Source organism: Plectropomus leopardus, chromosome 1, assembly GCF_026936395.1.
Source record: "Plectropomus leopardus strain MGB_pleo_1.0 chromosome 1, ASM2693639v1, whole genome shotgun sequence".
Classification (NCBI taxonomy): Eukaryota; Metazoa; Chordata; class Actinopteri; order Perciformes; family Serranidae; genus Plectropomus; species Plectropomus leopardus.
This window is the reverse complement of record NC_142176.1, coordinates 35,768,839-35,787,864: the sequence shown is the minus strand read 5'-3', so window position 1 is coordinate 35,787,864 and position 19,026 is coordinate 35,768,839. Positions and strand designations below refer to the sequence as shown.

Below are 19,026 nucleotides of genomic sequence, written 5' to 3'. Positions count from 1 at the left end.
TCTGGACTATGGTGACTTGACTAGGAGAACAAAATAAAGATATAAAAGCAAAGGGGGGCCCATACCCCCACCCACGCTTACTTTAGAGAATAGAAGAGAGGGCACTAACTATGGTTTTTCTGGGAGACATAAAAAAGGGTTCTCTTTCATATTTGCAGGGTTTTTTAGCCTTCGTGAAAGGTTAGTGTGATTATGCTTACAACGTGACAAAACCCAGAGATAAAAGCCAGCCTGGGTCTGAAAGGTGGCTAGTTCAAAGGTTTGCTCGCTCTTTTAATTTATCACCGAGGCCTGGGTCCACAGATGGACTGCCTGGCCCAGCACTTGAACAATACCTTAATGAACGAGTCCATTTTGAAACCCAGGAGAGGAAGGCGCCTCTGTCTCTGCTCCTCTAGAGTAAATTAGATTGACTTCTAAACTCAGAGAAACAGATGATGCAAATGTCACACTTGATCAATTGATTTGGATGAATTAGCTAATGCACCTGCGAACCGCACCTTACATAAACATAAAGCATTTGCTGCACCGCCACAAGCAGGGATTGCAGAATGTTACACGATGGGACGATGAGTAATGCTGACTGGAGTGACATGACTCCTGGAAATAATGGAGGAGTTTCAGCTGGAGTGACACATTTCCCACAGAAAAGTAAAAGCATGTTTGCTGGAGAAATATATATCGGCTGGCAAAGCAAAGAAACATGTGAGCAATGAAATTTAACTAACCTTCAAACGATGGCACGCCACTGTGATCTAAGACGTTTCCAGAAGGAATCCCTGAACAAACTGGTGTCTGTTCCTCTGAACATGTTAAATGAATGATTTCTGTGCCGGTGGTGGCGCCTCCTTTGATGATCAAGTGCATTGTTGCCAACTTGTGTGTGAGCTGCAGCTGTGTTTGAGGCTGGGGATTTGGCGTGAGAAGGAGCCAGTCTCATTTTTACAATAGAAGTGATCACAATGTATTATTTAGACTATATGACTTAAATGTTTGGTTTGACATTTTGATTTCACTATTCACTTTGTTGCTGAGTGCCACATGAGAAATTCAAGACCAAACCCTGATATCTGTACAACAAATATGAAACTTCTACCAGCAGCCAGTTAGCTTAACTTAGCATAAAGGCGAGATGCAGGGAAGCAGCTGGTCCATATGCTCCCCTCAACATTCTCGCACTCCAAAAAGTCTTACAGACTGGGTTGGATCATAAACAGAATTTGTACATTCTTAGATAAAGGTTAAGTGATGTAAACTTAGAGGGAATACAAGAAATCAACAGTGTGATTGATTTTTTGGCAGGGTTTCTTTCAGAAGATGTATGAAAACATGAATGGGCGCGACGTAGATGCTGTGCTGCATTCAAAGTCTGTCTTAAATAACCAACCTACCTTTGCTGAAGAGTCAATCTAAGGCAGTTATTTTAATATAATTTAGCGCCAACAGTAGTAAGCCTGATGAAACTGTTTTACCTTCATATTTTCACCACAATAATTGTGCGGGAGTACCGATACTCGCATACTCCTACATCAGCCTCTTCAAATCCCATTTCAATGGACATCATTTTTCTTGGATGTCTAGATGTCTATGATTAGTGTCATCTGACTTCCCCCCGCATGCACAGACTTACCTGATTGGATGTCTATCATATTGTTAAAGTACATAATTTGTGTTTACAGTAAACATGAGATGTTACTTTACTTATACATGTCAGAATATCTGGATCTGATTATCACCAGAAAATGAATAGAGGAAAAACTGTTTAACTAGGGAAATGCTTTTCAGATTTGATTTTCTAATAATACAGTCAGCTTATAATGCATCCTGTTGATTATATTTACAGAATATTCATCTCAGCAGATTTTCAACATATTGTTTGCAATAGATACTTCAACTGTAACAACCAATACAATACAAAATATATTTACAATGTGTTTTAAAGCATCGCTTTATTCATTCATATAAGTTAACTAATCATGTAAAAAATAACCTATTAGGGTTTTTTTTGTTGAAAAATGGTCTTTTAAGACCATTTATTGTAATTTTTACTCTTCAGTGATTTCTGAATTCAGATTCTTCATTAATTTTTGATAGGAAAAACACATTAAGTATCCTAATGAAAAAAAGTTAGTTATTTGTGAGTGCATTTAGAGTAAAGATCCACCATAACAATATTTCTTTTGTGTTCGGAACATAATTGGGTCTTGAACTGATTTGGAGAGTGGTATCGATTTTCTCATCTAAAAGTCTGAAAGAAAGCAAATCATTCCCAAATTGTAGAACTCTTTCCTTAATATGGCATAACTTAACATCAAGAAACTGATACAAGTTTAGATAAATACAAAGAAATGGACTTCACCGAGGCCCTGTTTACACCTTGCAATTACATGTGTCTTTGGTGATTGGATTCCATCTGGACAGCTCCAAGGACAGGTGTGAATGCACCCAATGGTCCTCAATGTGTCCTGAGATCCAGTCACTGCTGGACACATTTTCAACAGTGTGTACACATATCTGTCCAAGGCTGCATCAAAGAACCAACTACTCAGCTGACATCCTTGGGGTACTGTAGCCCTGTTCATCCATGTAGCGAGCTACCATTAAGGTAAGCAGCTGAGGCTGCCTGCACCACATGTGCTTACTATGTACAGTATATGTATAATAATTTAATAGCAGTAATATATGAAATATAACTGTATATGTTTCAGATTGGTCTTTTTTTCTTACTTTCACTGAGTAGCACTTTGAGAAACAACCATTTTGCACTATTGTCTTTTTCCATTCAATGAGAGCTGGCTGTCATGTCTAAAGAGACAAAGGCGGACATAGGGACAAAGTGTTAGTTTTAAACCATAGACTTTGCTGTTGTGATGTCACCCATTGGTTTGTTGACTCTCATTGTGAAGCTTTGAGTTCCGCATTTGGGCCGACACCATCTTGTTGTCTTGGAGACAGAAGTGTCTGTATTTTGGTAGAGGGTGCAGCCACGGAGGAGCGAGGGGTGGATCTGAATCACAGACTGCAGCAACTGGTAGTGACGACTCACAGACTGCCTGTTACTCAAGCAGCCTCTCCCTTCATTATGAGGTATTTTGGCCTTAATAAAAGGTAGACAAGTGAGTTGCATAAAAATTCTTTCCCCATACTGTCTTCATGAGTGTTGAAATTATCTATAGAGTCCAATATCATTTTCTGCACCAGTGGTACTAGGTGTACAAATGACCTTTGTCCTAAACTCTTGAAACCTGACCAAATTGGCTGGATTTCTTTCAATAACATGGGAAGAGGGCAATGAGCAGCTTGAGAAGAAACGACCCCAAAACTAGCAAGAAATGACTAAAAATGACCTACAAATACAAATCAAATAGTGCTTAAAAATAATATATACTGAATTTTCAATATATATTTTTGATATTAGAAATATAGTGTTTTGGACATTTATTCTATCTTATTTTTAAAATTTTTTCTAAATCTACAAATTTCTTGAAATTTGTGGGATATTTTTTGCCCACTTCTGCTCCGTCACAAATCAAACCAATTTTCTCAGAATTCAAGTGTTTAAATACTTGTGAAACGTGTTTGAGCGCAAGACAAGAAAAGTCCCGCCAATCCAAGTTTCAAATGTCTAAAATGCATGATTTGAGGATAAATGTGTAAGTTAAGATATTTATCATCACACCTTTAATTTTAAAGTGTAGTAACTTAAAAAATAGAAAAGTTAGAAGCAAAAACTGTCCAAAGTCCTTAGTTAAGGTCTAAATAAGACCCAGTGGCCATTCATAGTGCGCAACTGAATTCACCTTCTGTATGAACCTTATTACAACTGAAGTTGTGAAAGAGATGAGAGATGAAAAGAATGGGAAAAATAGCCAAAAGTTGGCTCATTTCATTTTCCAGTTCTCCTGAATAAATCAAAGTTGGTTTAATAGAGAGGAACTTTACTCTCAGATAGACGTTTCGGGGGGAAATGCCCACTTCCTGTTCCAATTCTATTCTGTGCACAGGCAACGTCTCGGAAGATAAAAACCCTCTCAGAGGCCGTTGGGCCTTTTCATCACTCAGGTAACATAAATGCAATTTTTTTTTTTTGAATGTTCTGAAGTCAAGAAGTCCAATTTCCCCTTCACTTCCCAAAAACCATCATCTCCCGAAGAATCAAGTGGGAGGTTTTTGTGTAGTTCTGAGTGCAGTGGTTTGGAGGGAGGCCAGGCGTTCCTCGAGGCCTCATCGATCTGGCACTGGAGTCTGACCAGATGGGTTTTCATTCCAATTCATATTGTATTAAAAAGCAGAGCATAATACTAGGATCCGTTTGAGGTGTCTTTTCTCTTTTAATAAAGAATTTTACCTTTGGCTCAGCATAACTTTCACTGTAATGATTTTATTTCATGTGTAGTGATGTTTGAAGCATTATAGCGCTCATATATCTATCTGTCAGTGCTGCCGTGGAGGGTCAGAGGCATCAGCAGAGATTTAGCGTGCCAGTTGTCCCCAGTGGTTGGGCAGTTAGTCGCCTAGTGAAGACCTGCACTTCGCAGTGCACGTCTATCCAATAAAGCGGGTGCTCATCTATGAAAAGCCTGCATAAGAGAAAATGTTGTAAATAAATTGATGCTCACATGTGTCACTTCATCACACGCCACCTTCCCACGGCTCAGGGTCTGTAATTTGATATGACTGGGTCTTGATTACTATTTACTGTGTTGTCAAGGTGAGCGAGAGACTCAACTTTGTGGGTAAACAGATTGACTGTCACAGCTCCACTGAATCAGCGACTGTTGGCTGTTGACTTTCTATCCACTTGCAGTTTCTTTCCTCCCTTCCGTCTGAAGATTGCAATTGTCAGACCTGCGTGTCGCTTCAGACACAGCAGTGACAGAACAGGAAGCTGAATCACATCAGCTGACAGTAAATCATGTCAGGGACTTTTTTTGAGTTTTGATTAAAGAAAGGAAATTATGGTTGGTTTGACAGGAATGTGTTTTATGGCACCATAAATCTAACAGAAGTGCCAATACTTTAAACGTATATGGGTATTATGAATAAGGATCTAATTTTGTAGACTAAAGCACAAAAGAACAGATAAATCAGCTAATTATCTAGGGCTGAATCTACAGTTATTTTCATTTTTTATTAATCTGCAATTTTTTTTTCCAATTAACCATTACTCATTTTGTCTTTTAATGACAGTAAATTCGGGAAAATGCCTATTACAATTTTCGCAGAGCCTGATGTGACATATTTTAATTGCCTTTTTTTTATCAGATGTATGGGCCAAAACACAAAGATACTCATCAATCATCATCACATCACAATCATACATGACAAAAAACATCAAGTTATAATGGTTGACAAGCTGGAGCCAGAAGCATTTTTGCTTTGAAAATGACCAAATCGATTAATTGATCATCATAATACTTGCAGGTAGTTTCTCTCAGTCAACCAATAGATTAATCTTCAGAACAGACAAAGAATATTTTCATACATTTAACAAACCTGACATTTGATTTTGGCACACATCATTAATTAAAACTAAGTGGTGGCTCAGGAAACGTGCCAACTTTGTCCCTTTTTTTAATCAATCGTATTAAAAGTCCTTTTCATCTAAATAGACTAGATCCTGCTGTAACACATGAAAGTTTTTTTCACAATTGAATTAATTTGTTTTTGTTTTTCTCTCATTTAAAAAAACTGGGCAAAAATTTAAGTTGTGTTTTACATGTAGGTTTTTTTTTCTTTTGCTCTTTGCTTATGTTTGGTTGCTTCTCAACAGCCATTATTTTTGTCATCTGTAAATATTTCAACTTGCTGATAACAGTTATTGTTGTTAGTCTCTATTTATCATAATCTTCGGAAAGCAGCAATCAACAGCGTTAATACTTAGCTACTGACACCTACATCGTGTAAAAGATTCATAGCGTTTACTAAGGATTTTGGGGGGATTTGAGTGTTACAGAAAATTAATAACGGGAAAATACAGTTTAAAGAGGAAAATACTGTTCTGAATTGATTTTTTAGTGATTCTATTAGCATATGATGAATCTTATTGATTTTTTTTACGGAGTATTCATCCCCAGGGGGTTTTCAAAATATTGTTTTGTGGAGACTTCAGAAATTACTGATTTGAGGTAACCATTTCGTGAAAAATAAACCTTTTGTTTTATGAAAAAAGTTGAAAAAAGATAATGCCAAGACATTCATTTTTACTTTCATGTGGCTTTTGGATTAAGATTCTTTGTCTGTTAGAACGGATGAACCCCCCACCCCCCACCCCCCATACATAATTAAGTATGCTAATTAAAAAGAAAAATGCTAAATATTTATGAGTGCATTTAGAGGTGCATTAGAAATCCACCATGTTGTGTTTGGAACATCTAGTTTAAGAAAGAAATCTGTTTTGCCTCTAGTGTGAACATAGCCTAAATATCAGGATCTCTCATCCTGCTGACAAGGCATGTGTTCCTTCTATTATTTTCCATATGTCACAGATTCCACTGCTGTATGTGTAAACATTGTAATATTTGCAAAACTAACCTCTCTGTTCTTTTTAAAAACACTATGTTTTCCTTTTTTTAGACCAAAATGCAGGAGTGTTAAAACGTTTTCCTTTGCCACTAAGTGGACTTTTAATGAACAGTAATGGAAACACTGAAATGACCATACATCATTATCATCATTATTATTATCAAAATATTGTAATAAATGTTTAAAATTACAGGTTTATATGCTTATGTGTACTTTGCATAAGAAAAATGAATTATATATGTTAACACAAATATATAATGCCAATTATTGATTTTTCTCGTCAGTCATTCACAGATTAGTGATATTGCTTATATTTGGGATCATAAGTAGTCTAACTTTCCCAAACTCTTACGAACAATACATGGTAAAACTCCAACGGCAGAAATGCAAATAGACTTATGCATTTAACTGTTTTACAGCTGGGGTCTCTAAAACCCCAAACAGGGAGTATAATCATAGTCTGTGATGTTAATTAGGTATAAAGGTGATAAAACAATGTTAACCATGTTTCTGAGCTGACCACTGGCCATGGTAGGGAGAGACATCAAGAAGAAAGTTTATATTTCCTTATTGATACATGTAACCCTCACATCAACTTAAATTTTTTATTAAATTTTTTTGTTTTGTTTTAATTACTTAATTAAGAAAGTTCAGGAGGAAACCGGAGCACCCGGAGTAAACCTGATAAAACAATCACAAATTAAGTTAAAGAACGACTTTGGTTTGAGAGAAACCGGAGCACCTGGAGTCAACACAACAAAAGTCAGAAATTAAAAGATTAAGAAGGTTTTTTGGTGTGAGTGAAACCGGAGCACCTGGAGTCAAGACAACAAAAGTCAGAAATTAAAAGATTAAGAAGGTTTTTTGGTGCGGGTGAAACCGGAGCACCCGGAGTCAACACAACAAAAGTCAGAAATTAAAAGATTAAGAAGGTTTTTTGGTGCGGGTGAAACCGGAGCACCCGGAGTCAAGACAACAAAAGTCAGAAATTAAAAGATTAAGGAGGTTTTTTGGTGCGGGTGAAACCGGAGCACCCGGAGTCAACACAACAAAAGTCAGAAATTAAAAGATTAAGGAGGTTTTTTGGTGCGGGTGAAACCGGAGCACCCGGAGTCAAGACAACAAAAGTCAGAAATTAAAAGATTAAGAAGGTTTTTTGGTGCGGGTGAAACCGGAGCACCCGGAGTCAACACAACAAAAGTCAGAAATTAAAAGATTAAGGAGGTTTTTTGGTGCGGGTGAAACCGGAGCACCCGGAGTCAAGACAACAAAAGTCAGAAATTAAAAGATTAAGGAGGTTTTTTGGTGCGGGTGAAACCGGAGCACCCGGAGTCAAGACAACAAAAGTCAGAAATTAAAAGATTAAGGAGGTTTTTTGGTGCGGGTGAAACCGGAGCACCCGGAGTCAACACAACAAAAGTCAGAAATTAAAAGATTAAGGAGGTTTTTTGGTGCGGGTGAAACCGGAGCACCCGGAGTCAAGACAACAAAAGTCAGAAATTAAAAGATTAAGGAGGTTTTTTGGTGCGGGTGAAACCGGAGCACCCGGAGTCAACACAACAAAAGTCAGGAATTACAAGATTAAGGAGGTTTTTTGGTGCGGGTGAAACCGAGCACCCGGAGTCAAGACAACAAAAGTCAGGAATTAAAAGATTAAGGAGGTTTTTTGGTGCGGGTGAAACCGGAGCACCCGGAGTCAAGACAACAAAAGTCAGGAATTAAAAGATTAAGGAGGTTTTTTGGTGCGGGTGAAACCGGAGCACCCGGAGTCAAGACAACAAAAGTCAGGAATTAAAAGATTAAGAAGGTTTTTTGGTGCGGGTGAAACCGGAGCACCCGGAGTCAACACAACAAAAGTCAGAAATTAAAAGATTAAGGAGGTTTTTTGGTGCGGGTGAAACCGGAGCACCCGGAGTCATCACAATTAAACAGACACAAATCAACATAAAGAAAGAAAAGATTGTGGTGTGGGAGAAACCAGCTAATCCGGAGTCAACCCGATAAAACAGTAAGAAATTAAAGATTTTGAAGTTTTGGGTGGGAGAAACCGGAGTACCCGGAGTGAACCCATGCAAATAAAGTCACACATTACTGAATCCTGGCTGAGCTCTGACTGTCCCTGAAGCCAAATAATCTGGAAATGCTCAGGGATATACCAGATCTGCGTGGGGCTGCTGTGACTGGCTGCACGGGGGTGCTGCAACTGGCCTCTGGCACCATGTCATCTTGCACAAGTGGCCCCTGGGCAGACCTAGCTGACAGTTCCTGCTTTAGGATGTCATGTTCTCTGATGTTGGTGTCTTTCTTAGCCCTCATCACCTCGCACCTCCTCTCCAAAGCTCTTTCTCCGTCTGCTTTCTTATTAAGCTTCTGGATTTCCTTGCGGAGGGTGTTATTCTGGCGTTTCAAGTTGTGTTTTTCCACCTTCAGGAAATCAAACTTGTTGGCCAAAGCTACTTCCCCTTGCAGGCTGCTGCGGATCTCCTGAAGCTGAAGTTGGAGTGTGCTGTTGGTTTGGCTCAGGGCTTCAACATCCAACTTAATCCTGTTGTTTTGTTTTGCCACAGCTAGTTCTTTGGAAAGGGTGAGCTTCAGGTCCTGTAGTTGTTTTTGCAGAGTGTTATTGTCGTTGGTTAGGACGTTTTTCTCTTTCTCCAATTTCTTATTAGTGGCCTTGACATCGCCCAAAGCACTGAGGTGCTCATTTACAATCTGGATTTCTTCAGATGTTTTTAGTTTCCATTCCTTCAAGTCATCGATCTTTGCCATCAAGGAGTCATGCTTGCTCATCAGGTCTGGTTCATCATCAAGCTTGCAGTTGACCTCATACTGGATTTTGCACAGGAGTTTGCCTTCTTCCAACAGGACTTTCTCTTTAGCCTCCAGTTCAGTGACCTTGCGCTTTAAACGTTCTCTCCTGTAGAGCTCTTCCTTGACATTCTGGATTTTCTCTTCCCTATAATCGAGACTTTCCTCTAAACCATTAATGCGCTCCTGTGTTCGCTCGTACTCGGCCTCATAGCTTTTTAACTGATCTGACTTTTCCATGAGATCCTGGAGTTCCTGCTGCAGAACCACTTCTCTCTGAAGTACCTTCCTTTCCTTCCTTTTCTTTTCGTCAAAGTCGTTGAGCTTGGTTTTGAGGTCCTCAACACTTTGTTCCAGAGTTTTTCGCTGAACAGCCAGTGCCTCATTTGACTTCTTTGTTGTTCTGTAGATTTCAGAAATGCTGCACTGACGTTGCACCTTGTTAGTGAGAACACGGACTTGTCTTTGTAGGGAGACACAGATTTTTCTTGCAGAGTTTTCCTCTGCTTTCATTACATCTAATGCCTCCTCAGAAATTTCCCAGTTCTTAAACTGTCTTTGGACCTGGAAAATTTGTTGGTGCAGCGTCTTTAGCTGGTCGGTGATGGACTGCAGGTTCACATTCATGGCACTGAAATCGCGGTCTCCATCTATCTCTTCCTGGTGGGGTTCCATGCTGTCTTCGTTGGCGTCCGGAGGATGATTGCTGTTTTTACTGCAACTCAGGTTTTGTTCTCCTGTGGCTTATCTCTGACCTGTGAAAAATACCTGTTTACCTTATTAGAGAACTAATATGAGCAGGGCAGGAAATTTCAGTGAACTCAGTACTGATGACCGTAGCTCTGTCCACTTGTGCAGCCAACAAGAAGTGATTGTACGTGTGTCTCTGGTAAAATAAGCTGATTTAGAATGTTGACATATCAAAGCACGCTTTGTGTCATCACTGCATTCTAAAATGTGTCAGGAACATTAAAGTGATTTAGAATGTTGGCCTGTCATAGTGTGTGACATCAGCATGACATCACTTCTTGTTACTCTGTGACATTGGTATTGACATCACTTCCTGTTAGTGTGTGACATTAGTGCTGACATCACTTCCTGTTAAATGAGTAGAATTACAACTCTGACAGTACTGTTGTGTATATAAATGAGAGGCAGCTGTTCCCTTGGCAACAATGAAGTGAGTTGCATTACAGTGAAATAAGTCATTCTTCTGTTTGTCTTCCAGGTCCAGTAGCTGTGATCAGTGGAGAGGAAGACTCTGCCAGCCCTCTTCATCATGTCAACCATGGGATTATTACTCCCTGTACTCTGGATGCCGGTCCAGATGCCGTTGTCATAGGGATGACTCGAATTCCTGTGGTGGAGAATCCTCAGTACTTCAGGCACGGACACAACTGCAACAAGCCGACCACCCGTAAGTCACTGTAAAGTTTGTACTTGTGGTGCGTCCCGTTACTACTAGCGACCATTATCACATCATTTGTTTTTAAGGAGATACAAAAGGACCCTTGAACCACTGGTGTTCCAAACATGAGGCGAAGTATACTAAAATTGTATGGTGCTTAAGAAGCATAAACTTCCACAGCATGTTATTGACTGTCAAGTAAAGTGGACCTGGTCAGAGAAACAGATATCAAACACTATGTCTTTATTAGCCTCATTCAACTGTTGCACCATCATTGAAATTTTTTTTTTTTTTTTAATTTTATTTACACATACGTACACATATACATATATATACATACATACATATACACATATACACACACCACAAAAAGAAAAAAACTAAATCAACAAAACCAATAACAACAACAATTAAATAATGTCATTGTCATCTTTCTTCTAAAATTGGCCTTAGTCTAGTCCATCTTTTTTCATATTCATTCACCTTCCCCTGTCTTGTAGCAATAATGCCTTCTAGCATAAAGTAATGCTTTAAAAGTGAAAGAAAACAGGGGAATGTCAAACGCTCTTTCCCCTTCAATTCAAAAATAAATCTTTTACCTAATAATATAATAGTATTTAAGATGGTGGGGCACCCATTTCTTAATTCACCAAGAATTATTGTATGAGGGCACATGGTTAAAGAAATTGAGCTTGATGCAAGCCATCTTTTGATAGTTGTCCAAAAAGTCGCCACATGGGGACAGAAGCAAAATAGATGTAATATATCTTCAATTTCAGATTTACAAAAACGACAGTTTCCATCCTCTTCATACCCCAACCAAAAAGCATTTTTCTTGTGGGCAATATTTTGTATAAAATTTTTAGTTGAAAATATTGTGACTTGGAATCTGCAACTGCTTCATAAATTAGATTATATACCTGTCTCCATGGCAATGGAATATCAAACATCTCCTCCCAGTACAATTGAAATTTGTCTGGCTTGTCATTTAAATCACATGCCCTCAAAAAGAATTTATACATAAAAGCATTAATCTTTTTTCTTTTAAGCCAAAGACAATTTTTCATTGAAGGTTGACACACCAACAATTTCCTTCCAGCATTTCTCATTTTATTTCTCCATGCCAAAGGCACTGCAGCTATCAATTGAAAATATTCAAATTGTGAACAGAGCGCTCCATATATTTCACAAAATAATTCATATGAATAGATATTACCATTCACATCCGTTATATCATTTATAAAAATAATGCCTTTTTGAACAAATTGTTCCCAAAAGATAGGTAATCTGTTTAATAATATACTGGAATTAAACCATAAAATTTGCTGCAAAATGGCATCAATGGAGTCTGGTGGAAAATACTGGCAGTGCAACCAAGCTTGAACCATGTCTTCAAAAAAAGGTGATAAATTGATGAAGATCTTTTGTATGTATTGAAAATGAGTTTTTGAGATCTGAACAAACGGAAAAAGTTTATATTTAAATATTGGATGAATGTCACAAATTAATCGTGAGGAATTCCACTCATGATTCCAATAATCATCCATCATTGTAATTTGCTGGTTGTCTTTACTAAGAGAGTTGTTGCAGCCCCTCGGGGCAATTGTGTAATTTAGTGTCATCTAAAAGTCAGTGTGATCATATGGTGTTAACATCTACTGACGGTTCCAGGTTCTACATATAGGATCTGTTGAGACAAAAGCAGCCTTCTGTATACCAGCAACTGGCGTTAAGACAAACCCCCCCAAACATCCCTCACTCTCCCCCGGGACACATGTTCCAGGTTGGGAAAAGACAAGACCACTTTAAGGCCTAATTACTCACAATTACATCAACTGCTCAAGAGAATCAGCAGAAAACAACTGTGCCAGCAGCCAACCGCAGCCTGGTGCCTGCTGCTTCCCTTCCTCACGGTACCAGTCACAGCAAGCGGATTTAGTCAGGGAAAAAGCCTCTTCTTCCTCCTGTCTGAGTGGCAGTGCATGAGATCAAGCTCTCCTGGTCGTCTTTCAACTCAGATCTGCATTGTTTACATCTTGGCTGGCGCTCAAAATGGCCGTCGGTCAGGCTAACAGAAGTTGACTTCTGAGCCGGAGCCAATGAGAAGGAAGAAATCCCATTTAGAGGTGATAAATAAATGACGGCTCTTATGTTTTATGAATTGCATGAATTGTTAATGGCCAGCCGGTGACTGATTTATAACGTCTCATGCCTCGCACAGGAGATCTGATTGCGAGCTAATGAATAAATGACGGCGGGCACAAATGAAACTTTCTCCCGATTACCACGCGCCTGCTGGAATTGAAAGTAGAGATGTGCGCAATAGCAGCTTTGACGCCGTCTTCAAAGAACACTCTCCCTCACAGGATGCTCCATCTATTGTCTTTAAAAAAAAAATTAATTCCATGTGCGTGCATAACAAAAAAAAAGGAAATGAACCCTGAATTCATCACAAGGTCATAATGGCCAGCGGCTAGAAAAGCGAAATGGCTTCGAACGGCTTCTGCCTCTACCGATCATTCACTGAATATAAATGTATTCTTTACCCTCAGGACACACACACATGAGGGAAGGAAATTCTATATGTATCCATGTGTGTATGTACACTGTGTGTGTAGGTGTATGACAGGGGAAATGAATCTTTGCATGTATGAGGATGTAGGCATACAGCTCGTGTAAAATGAATTTGCTTATCTCTTACCTTACTTTCCCCCACCTCCTTTATGGTTTGATAAGTGGCTTCAGTCAGGGGTCCCTCGGGTGCCCCTGGGGCTCTTTGGGTCCCCATTGTGCGGCTAAGCCTGACTGTCCTGCAGCCTCACATACAGTATGGCCGCTTTATTGATGCTCAGCCACCAATCCATAATGTATTCATTCATTTACTTGAAAGCCTCTTATCCAGGAGAATAGCCTGCTGCCAGTGGGTTTCGATTTATGATCAGACCCCAACTGATCCTGTCGGGGTGACAGGACAATTACACACGTGCGCACACACACACACACACAGTCCAGCAGGAGTCACACTGGCGCACATAAATTTAAACACAGTCATGCTTCCCCTTACCTTGGTCCATCAGGAGTTCACTAATGTGATGGTCAGTCCCAGTCCGCTCCCACCACCAGTCTCCTGTGTAATTTATGGTGTTCCTAGCTGTCGGGCTGTGTGCATTTTGAAACCAGCTCCAACAATAACAGTGGGGAGGAGGAGGAGGAGGTGGAGGAGGTGGAGGAGGAACTTGCTGTTGCTGGCTGTGCTGGCTCCTGTTAAAACAGCTGCATGTAATGGGAAATCACCTGCTGCAGAGCTCACACCAGTGATTCCAGTCGGCCTTAGCAGATGTTTTATTCAGAAGTTTATGATTTCCAAGTCAATCCTGCCACACTTGCTCTATACTGTATCATCAATTAAAAGAAGTACTTTGTCGATAAAAAGTAGGCCCTCTCATAAATCTAAGCCATGTCTGCACAAATTTTGTAAAAGTTGGTGCTACCCGACCAGAAAAAAACTGAGGAAAGGGTGCTTTTGATCAAGAGGTAGAAAACAGACAACTACCAGAATGCTACCTGCCTTATCAAACCAGTAAAAGCTCCCGCCAGTGGGTGGTTTGTTTTTACAGAGGGCAGACGATGATTAGAAAACTGTATAAAAAATTATAAATAATGATAAAATTGTTTAGAAAAGGATATTGGTGATTATTATAATTCTGTTTTAAATTATGTTACAGAACAAAATCATATGTTTATATTTTTTATGTTTTCATCCCTTTGTGGGTAATTTTTAAAAAACCTTTCTTTTTTGCTTATTTTTAGCTAATTTTTTTAAACTAATTTTTAGCTCATTTTTGAGCCATGTTAGGTTGCTCATTGTCTTTTCCCCATATGTTTGAAAGACATCAAATCAATTTGCTCGTTTCAAAGGGTTAAAATTTCGAGTTGCACAAAACAGAGGTGAGGAGAGGAAAGACTAAGCCTCTTGGCTGTAAGGCTGCACATGAAAACAGCCTGTCATACCAACATTGCAAGACAAAACCATGAAAAAATAATCACATAAATATCATCCAATTGTACTTGCCCTCTAGCTGAACCGGGAACCTGTACACATGTGGTTGTAAACAAGCTGGAGAGATTGGGTTGCATTAGGGTAAAAGTGTCAGCACAGTTGTCATTGTGATGCCAATTTAAAAACACAAAGTGCTGTCATTCAGTCAGTTCATCTCCTGGATGAACCGCTGGCCTCGACTTTGGTTGCGGTAAACAGGCAAGCCGTGACTGATTAGGGACGTTCGTTGAGATTTTTTTTTCCGTGCTGAGGCTGAAAAAGACCAATCCTGGGGAAATATACCCGCATTAGGAAGATAAAGGCAGAAAAGGCAAAGGACAATTCTTTAGCCTAATGACAGATCCATATCTAGCCGGATTCGCTGTCTCCCAGCAAGTGGCTTTGTTTTATCACTCAGCTTGCTATTTTAATTACGGATTTGTCACATCCCGCTGGCCAAAATTAGACAATAGCTTTTGATGTTGGAGTATAGCACGTAGCCTTTCATTATACCCATGTTATTAGGGATGTCATGCGTGGGTGCAGCTTGGACTAACCCCCACTCTGTCCCCTCTGCTTCTGGTGTAACAGAGACATAATTGTGCTCCAGGTGATGTTTTTGAAGATTAAAATGTTTCCAGCAGAGACAAGGAGTGACTAATTTGGCAGCTGGAAAGCTCAGCAAATGAATGCAAATGTAGAGCAGATTGACTGAAAGGCAGTTATCATGTTCCGAGGCTATGATTCCATGAATTATAGTTTGAAACAGAACAGCCCCACAGGCTAGCCAGTTGTGAATTCAAACAACCTACTTTAATTTGCTACTCAAGAAGTCCAAGTTCCTTTCAGCTCAACCCAGAACGGAGCAAAGTCAAAACTTCTTGGTAGAAAGAGCCCTGAAAAGACTCTTGTCGGTGCCAGGTGCAGTCCTATGAACACCATATCCAGATGGACCCAAACCACATTGAAATTCACTGAAGATCCCATCAGACGAACCTCAAGACGCAGTAAAAAGTGCAAATGCGACTGCCTTTTTCACTCAACAACAGTGCAGCTACACAGACTAAGAAGTAAAGCAATGGAAATAAATTAAAGAGTAAATTAAAAATGTTTGCTTCTGCAAACACATTTAATTGGTTTGCAAACCTTTTGCAAACCAGAGTGGTGGCAGGATGCTAAAAAAACAAGCTAGAATCAATTAAAATGCCAAAACATTTCTCCAGATTTCTTGGCTCCTACCTCTGTGAGCTGTGACAAACGTGCCATTTTATTACAAATATGGGACATGTATTATGAGAGCATGTGGCGCGCACAAAAACACATTCTGTATCAGCATTAACACTGCACCAAAGAGCTGCCAATGTAAGTTGGATGTGAAAGAAACAGAGTCTCAGGAGTGTTGACACTTCGGCACTATAATGGATAGTTCACTCTCATCACTGAGGATCCAGATCACAGTTTGTTTTGTTTTTTTAGACCCAGAATGAAACAAACTTATATAAATGTATTTCTCTGCTGTTATTTAAAAAAAGATACTGTTTTACATTATGTATCCATGGGGACTAAGAGCTCCTCCAAGATGTCAAATATAGCTATTTTGTGTTGGGAGTCTAGACTTTTAAAGAACCTCCCCAGAGCAGTAAGTGTAAAGTACTTAGTGCTTAAGTGTACTTAATGCTTAAATTATAATCCAACAGTAACACCGCTGTTGAGCTTATGGAGAAGCCATTGTCAAAAGGAATCAATATACACTTACATTACTATATATAAGTGCTGGAGGCACCATGTGTTCAATATAAAGTAAGACTATTGTTAACTAAATAAACATTTGATTGGGATTATTATTTTGTGACATAATTATGGAAATTGAGGACAAATCATTATTTTTAATGGCATTTCATTATTTTTTATTTTCATATTTACAAAAGTTCATTTAAGACATGTTTATTTCATAATTTTACTTTTCAAGTGTTAAGTTGCTACCAAATATTGCCACCTTATCTTTCAGCCAATCACATGCCCCTGCTTTTCTTTAGCAAGCTCAACACCTGCACCAACATTAAGGCAGAATTTAAGTCCTGGCTAGAACAGCAACAAAGCCTTAGAAATTTCGAATCAATTAGCCTCTCCTTTAAATGACTGCAGTACACAGACACAGATTTGTATGCATCCTAAGAAGGCTGCATATACAGTGCAGCTAGTTATTTAAGCTGGGCAGTTTATTACTCTGCATGATTAGCAGAGACAGAAAGACTTGTTTAATTAAATTACATAAGTAAATTAATTTGATTACTTAAGTACTTTTTTATACTGAACCCTTTGGATTTCCATATCTTTTGACTTAGTCTTCTATATGGCCCAAACCTAGTGTTCAGACTCACAGGTTCACAGACTTTGTGACGTGTTCCTTCTAAGCGACACTGATTTTAAAGCACCCGCCTGCTGTCCATACCAACACTGGGAAGTGAGTTTGTGGTAATGTTAATGGCATTCATTGCATGCTTTAAAGGTTACAATTATGATTTACCAGATAAAGTGTTGGCTGCTAGATGGGCAAAGTAGTACCTTTTTTAGCAATCGAGTTTGTTTCTGCCATCGTGAAGATTTGCCACCATCGCTGATGACTGCTTTTTTTTTTTTTTTTTTGACTTTACTGGTAATGTCTTACATTTTTCGTTTATTTTTGTTTATTTTTGTTTACAAGGACGTGCTGATTTCAGTACACATAAAAAAGCAGAGGCAATAAAAAAAGTTATAGTGTACTTCGACATGTTATAAAACAATAGAAGAATCCAAAGGTTACAACATATAAGGGCAAGGGTATCAACACAGGAGACATTGCAGCCAAGGGTTAGTCTACATGGTTAGCTAGAGGCCCCTCCACTGTTAAATCAGTATCATGGCTTACAGAAGACAGGTCAAAAAAACACATTTTGAATAAGATATTAATACATAGGCGAAAAGAACCATTGTATGCAATAGTCCACCTTGCACCTTATCTTTCCCTCTCTCTTTCTCTCCCAAACACACACATACACTCCCTGTAGACAGCATCAAGGCACTAAGTCCTAATTGTCTGTGCCCTTGTTTATGTTCCTTGTCCTGACAGTTGTACTACTGTAATACATGGATTTAGCAGTTTGCTGCTTGAGTGGCTGATTAACACACATCTTTACACCCCAACCCCCTACCTCCAAAACAACGTCATTGTCCATCACAGTGTTTCACTGTGGACATGGTCGTATGCCAGTTTTCTAGACATTGCCCAACCCTAGTTCCTGTGAAGTTCGCGAGGGCTCAGGGCTGTCCCACTGTTAAATCGACACATGCATGAGGGCTCTTTATTTTGTGCCCATAAGTCCACATTCCTCTTGAATTTGCCTGGGGAAATAAGCAACAGTTCACAGCATTGTGACTTTTAAACAAGGGTTAACAGTGGAGGCCCGGAAGTGTCAAAAAGGTAGAAGAGAGGTACTGGCAAATGAGTATTAAGCTTGGTACATTGGATGCACTGGTATGCCTGAATTACCTAAGAAACGCTGCACAAGCAGTCATCCAAAGTGCTTTGGCCATGAAAAAGGTAAAACTCTTAAAATAAAAAGTCACAAACAGTTTTGGCTTTGTCAAGGTAAGAAGGTATGTGGTAAGTGCTTACCCATTACTGTTTATGTTACATTGAGCCCTTGCACCCTCTTGCAGTCTCTAGGTGACGTCATTTAGGTCTGTGAGTGGTCAGCGTTCAGGGTTTAGGCCTTAGGCTGTACATTTGGGTTGGGCCTCCCAATATAGCTGTGTTTTGCTTTGAGCTGCTAGCTTGGTCCACGAGCTTGGCCCCTTCTTTGTTTCTGGAAATTTATACTTCAATAAATGTCACAAGGATGATTTTATATGTGATGCATTTTTTGTTGTCGTAGCTCAGCTATGCACAGGTGGTGAGTCACTCACAGGCAGTGAGCGTTCATCAGGGCCAGGCAGCAGCGACAGAAACACAGGGCACAGTGAGCCAGCCGCAGCAGTTTAGGAGGAGATACCTACTGAGAGTCAACAGTAAGTGCTGGTTGTTCATGTCACAATCGCACGATAATGCCAACAGACACAGAGCCACTGTGCTACCCTGAATTTAGTGGCAGAGAGCTTTTTGTAAGCACTGAGCAGCTGGCTGGGTACCTCTCACTGAACTATTAGCTGCCTGTGATGCTTGTTATGTAGGCAGGCTAAACTACGTATGAGTACATTACAGAGATCC

General features: G+C 39.4%; 1 protein-coding gene across 3 annotated transcripts in view; it reads left to right on the top strand.

The window, feature by feature from the left end:
- ntrk3b (neurotrophic tyrosine kinase, receptor, type 3b) overlaps positions 1–19,026 on the top strand; it is a 371,163-nt gene that overhangs the window by 301,297 nt on the left and 50,840 nt on the right. For all 3 annotated transcript variants that reach the window (XM_042484023.2, XM_042484016.2, XM_088080694.1), the window contains one exon: positions 10,562–10,750. In XM_042484023.2, the coding sequence (XP_042339957.1) occupies positions 10,562–10,750 (189 nt within the window). The remainder of the gene's footprint in view (positions 1–10,561; positions 10,751–19,026) is intronic.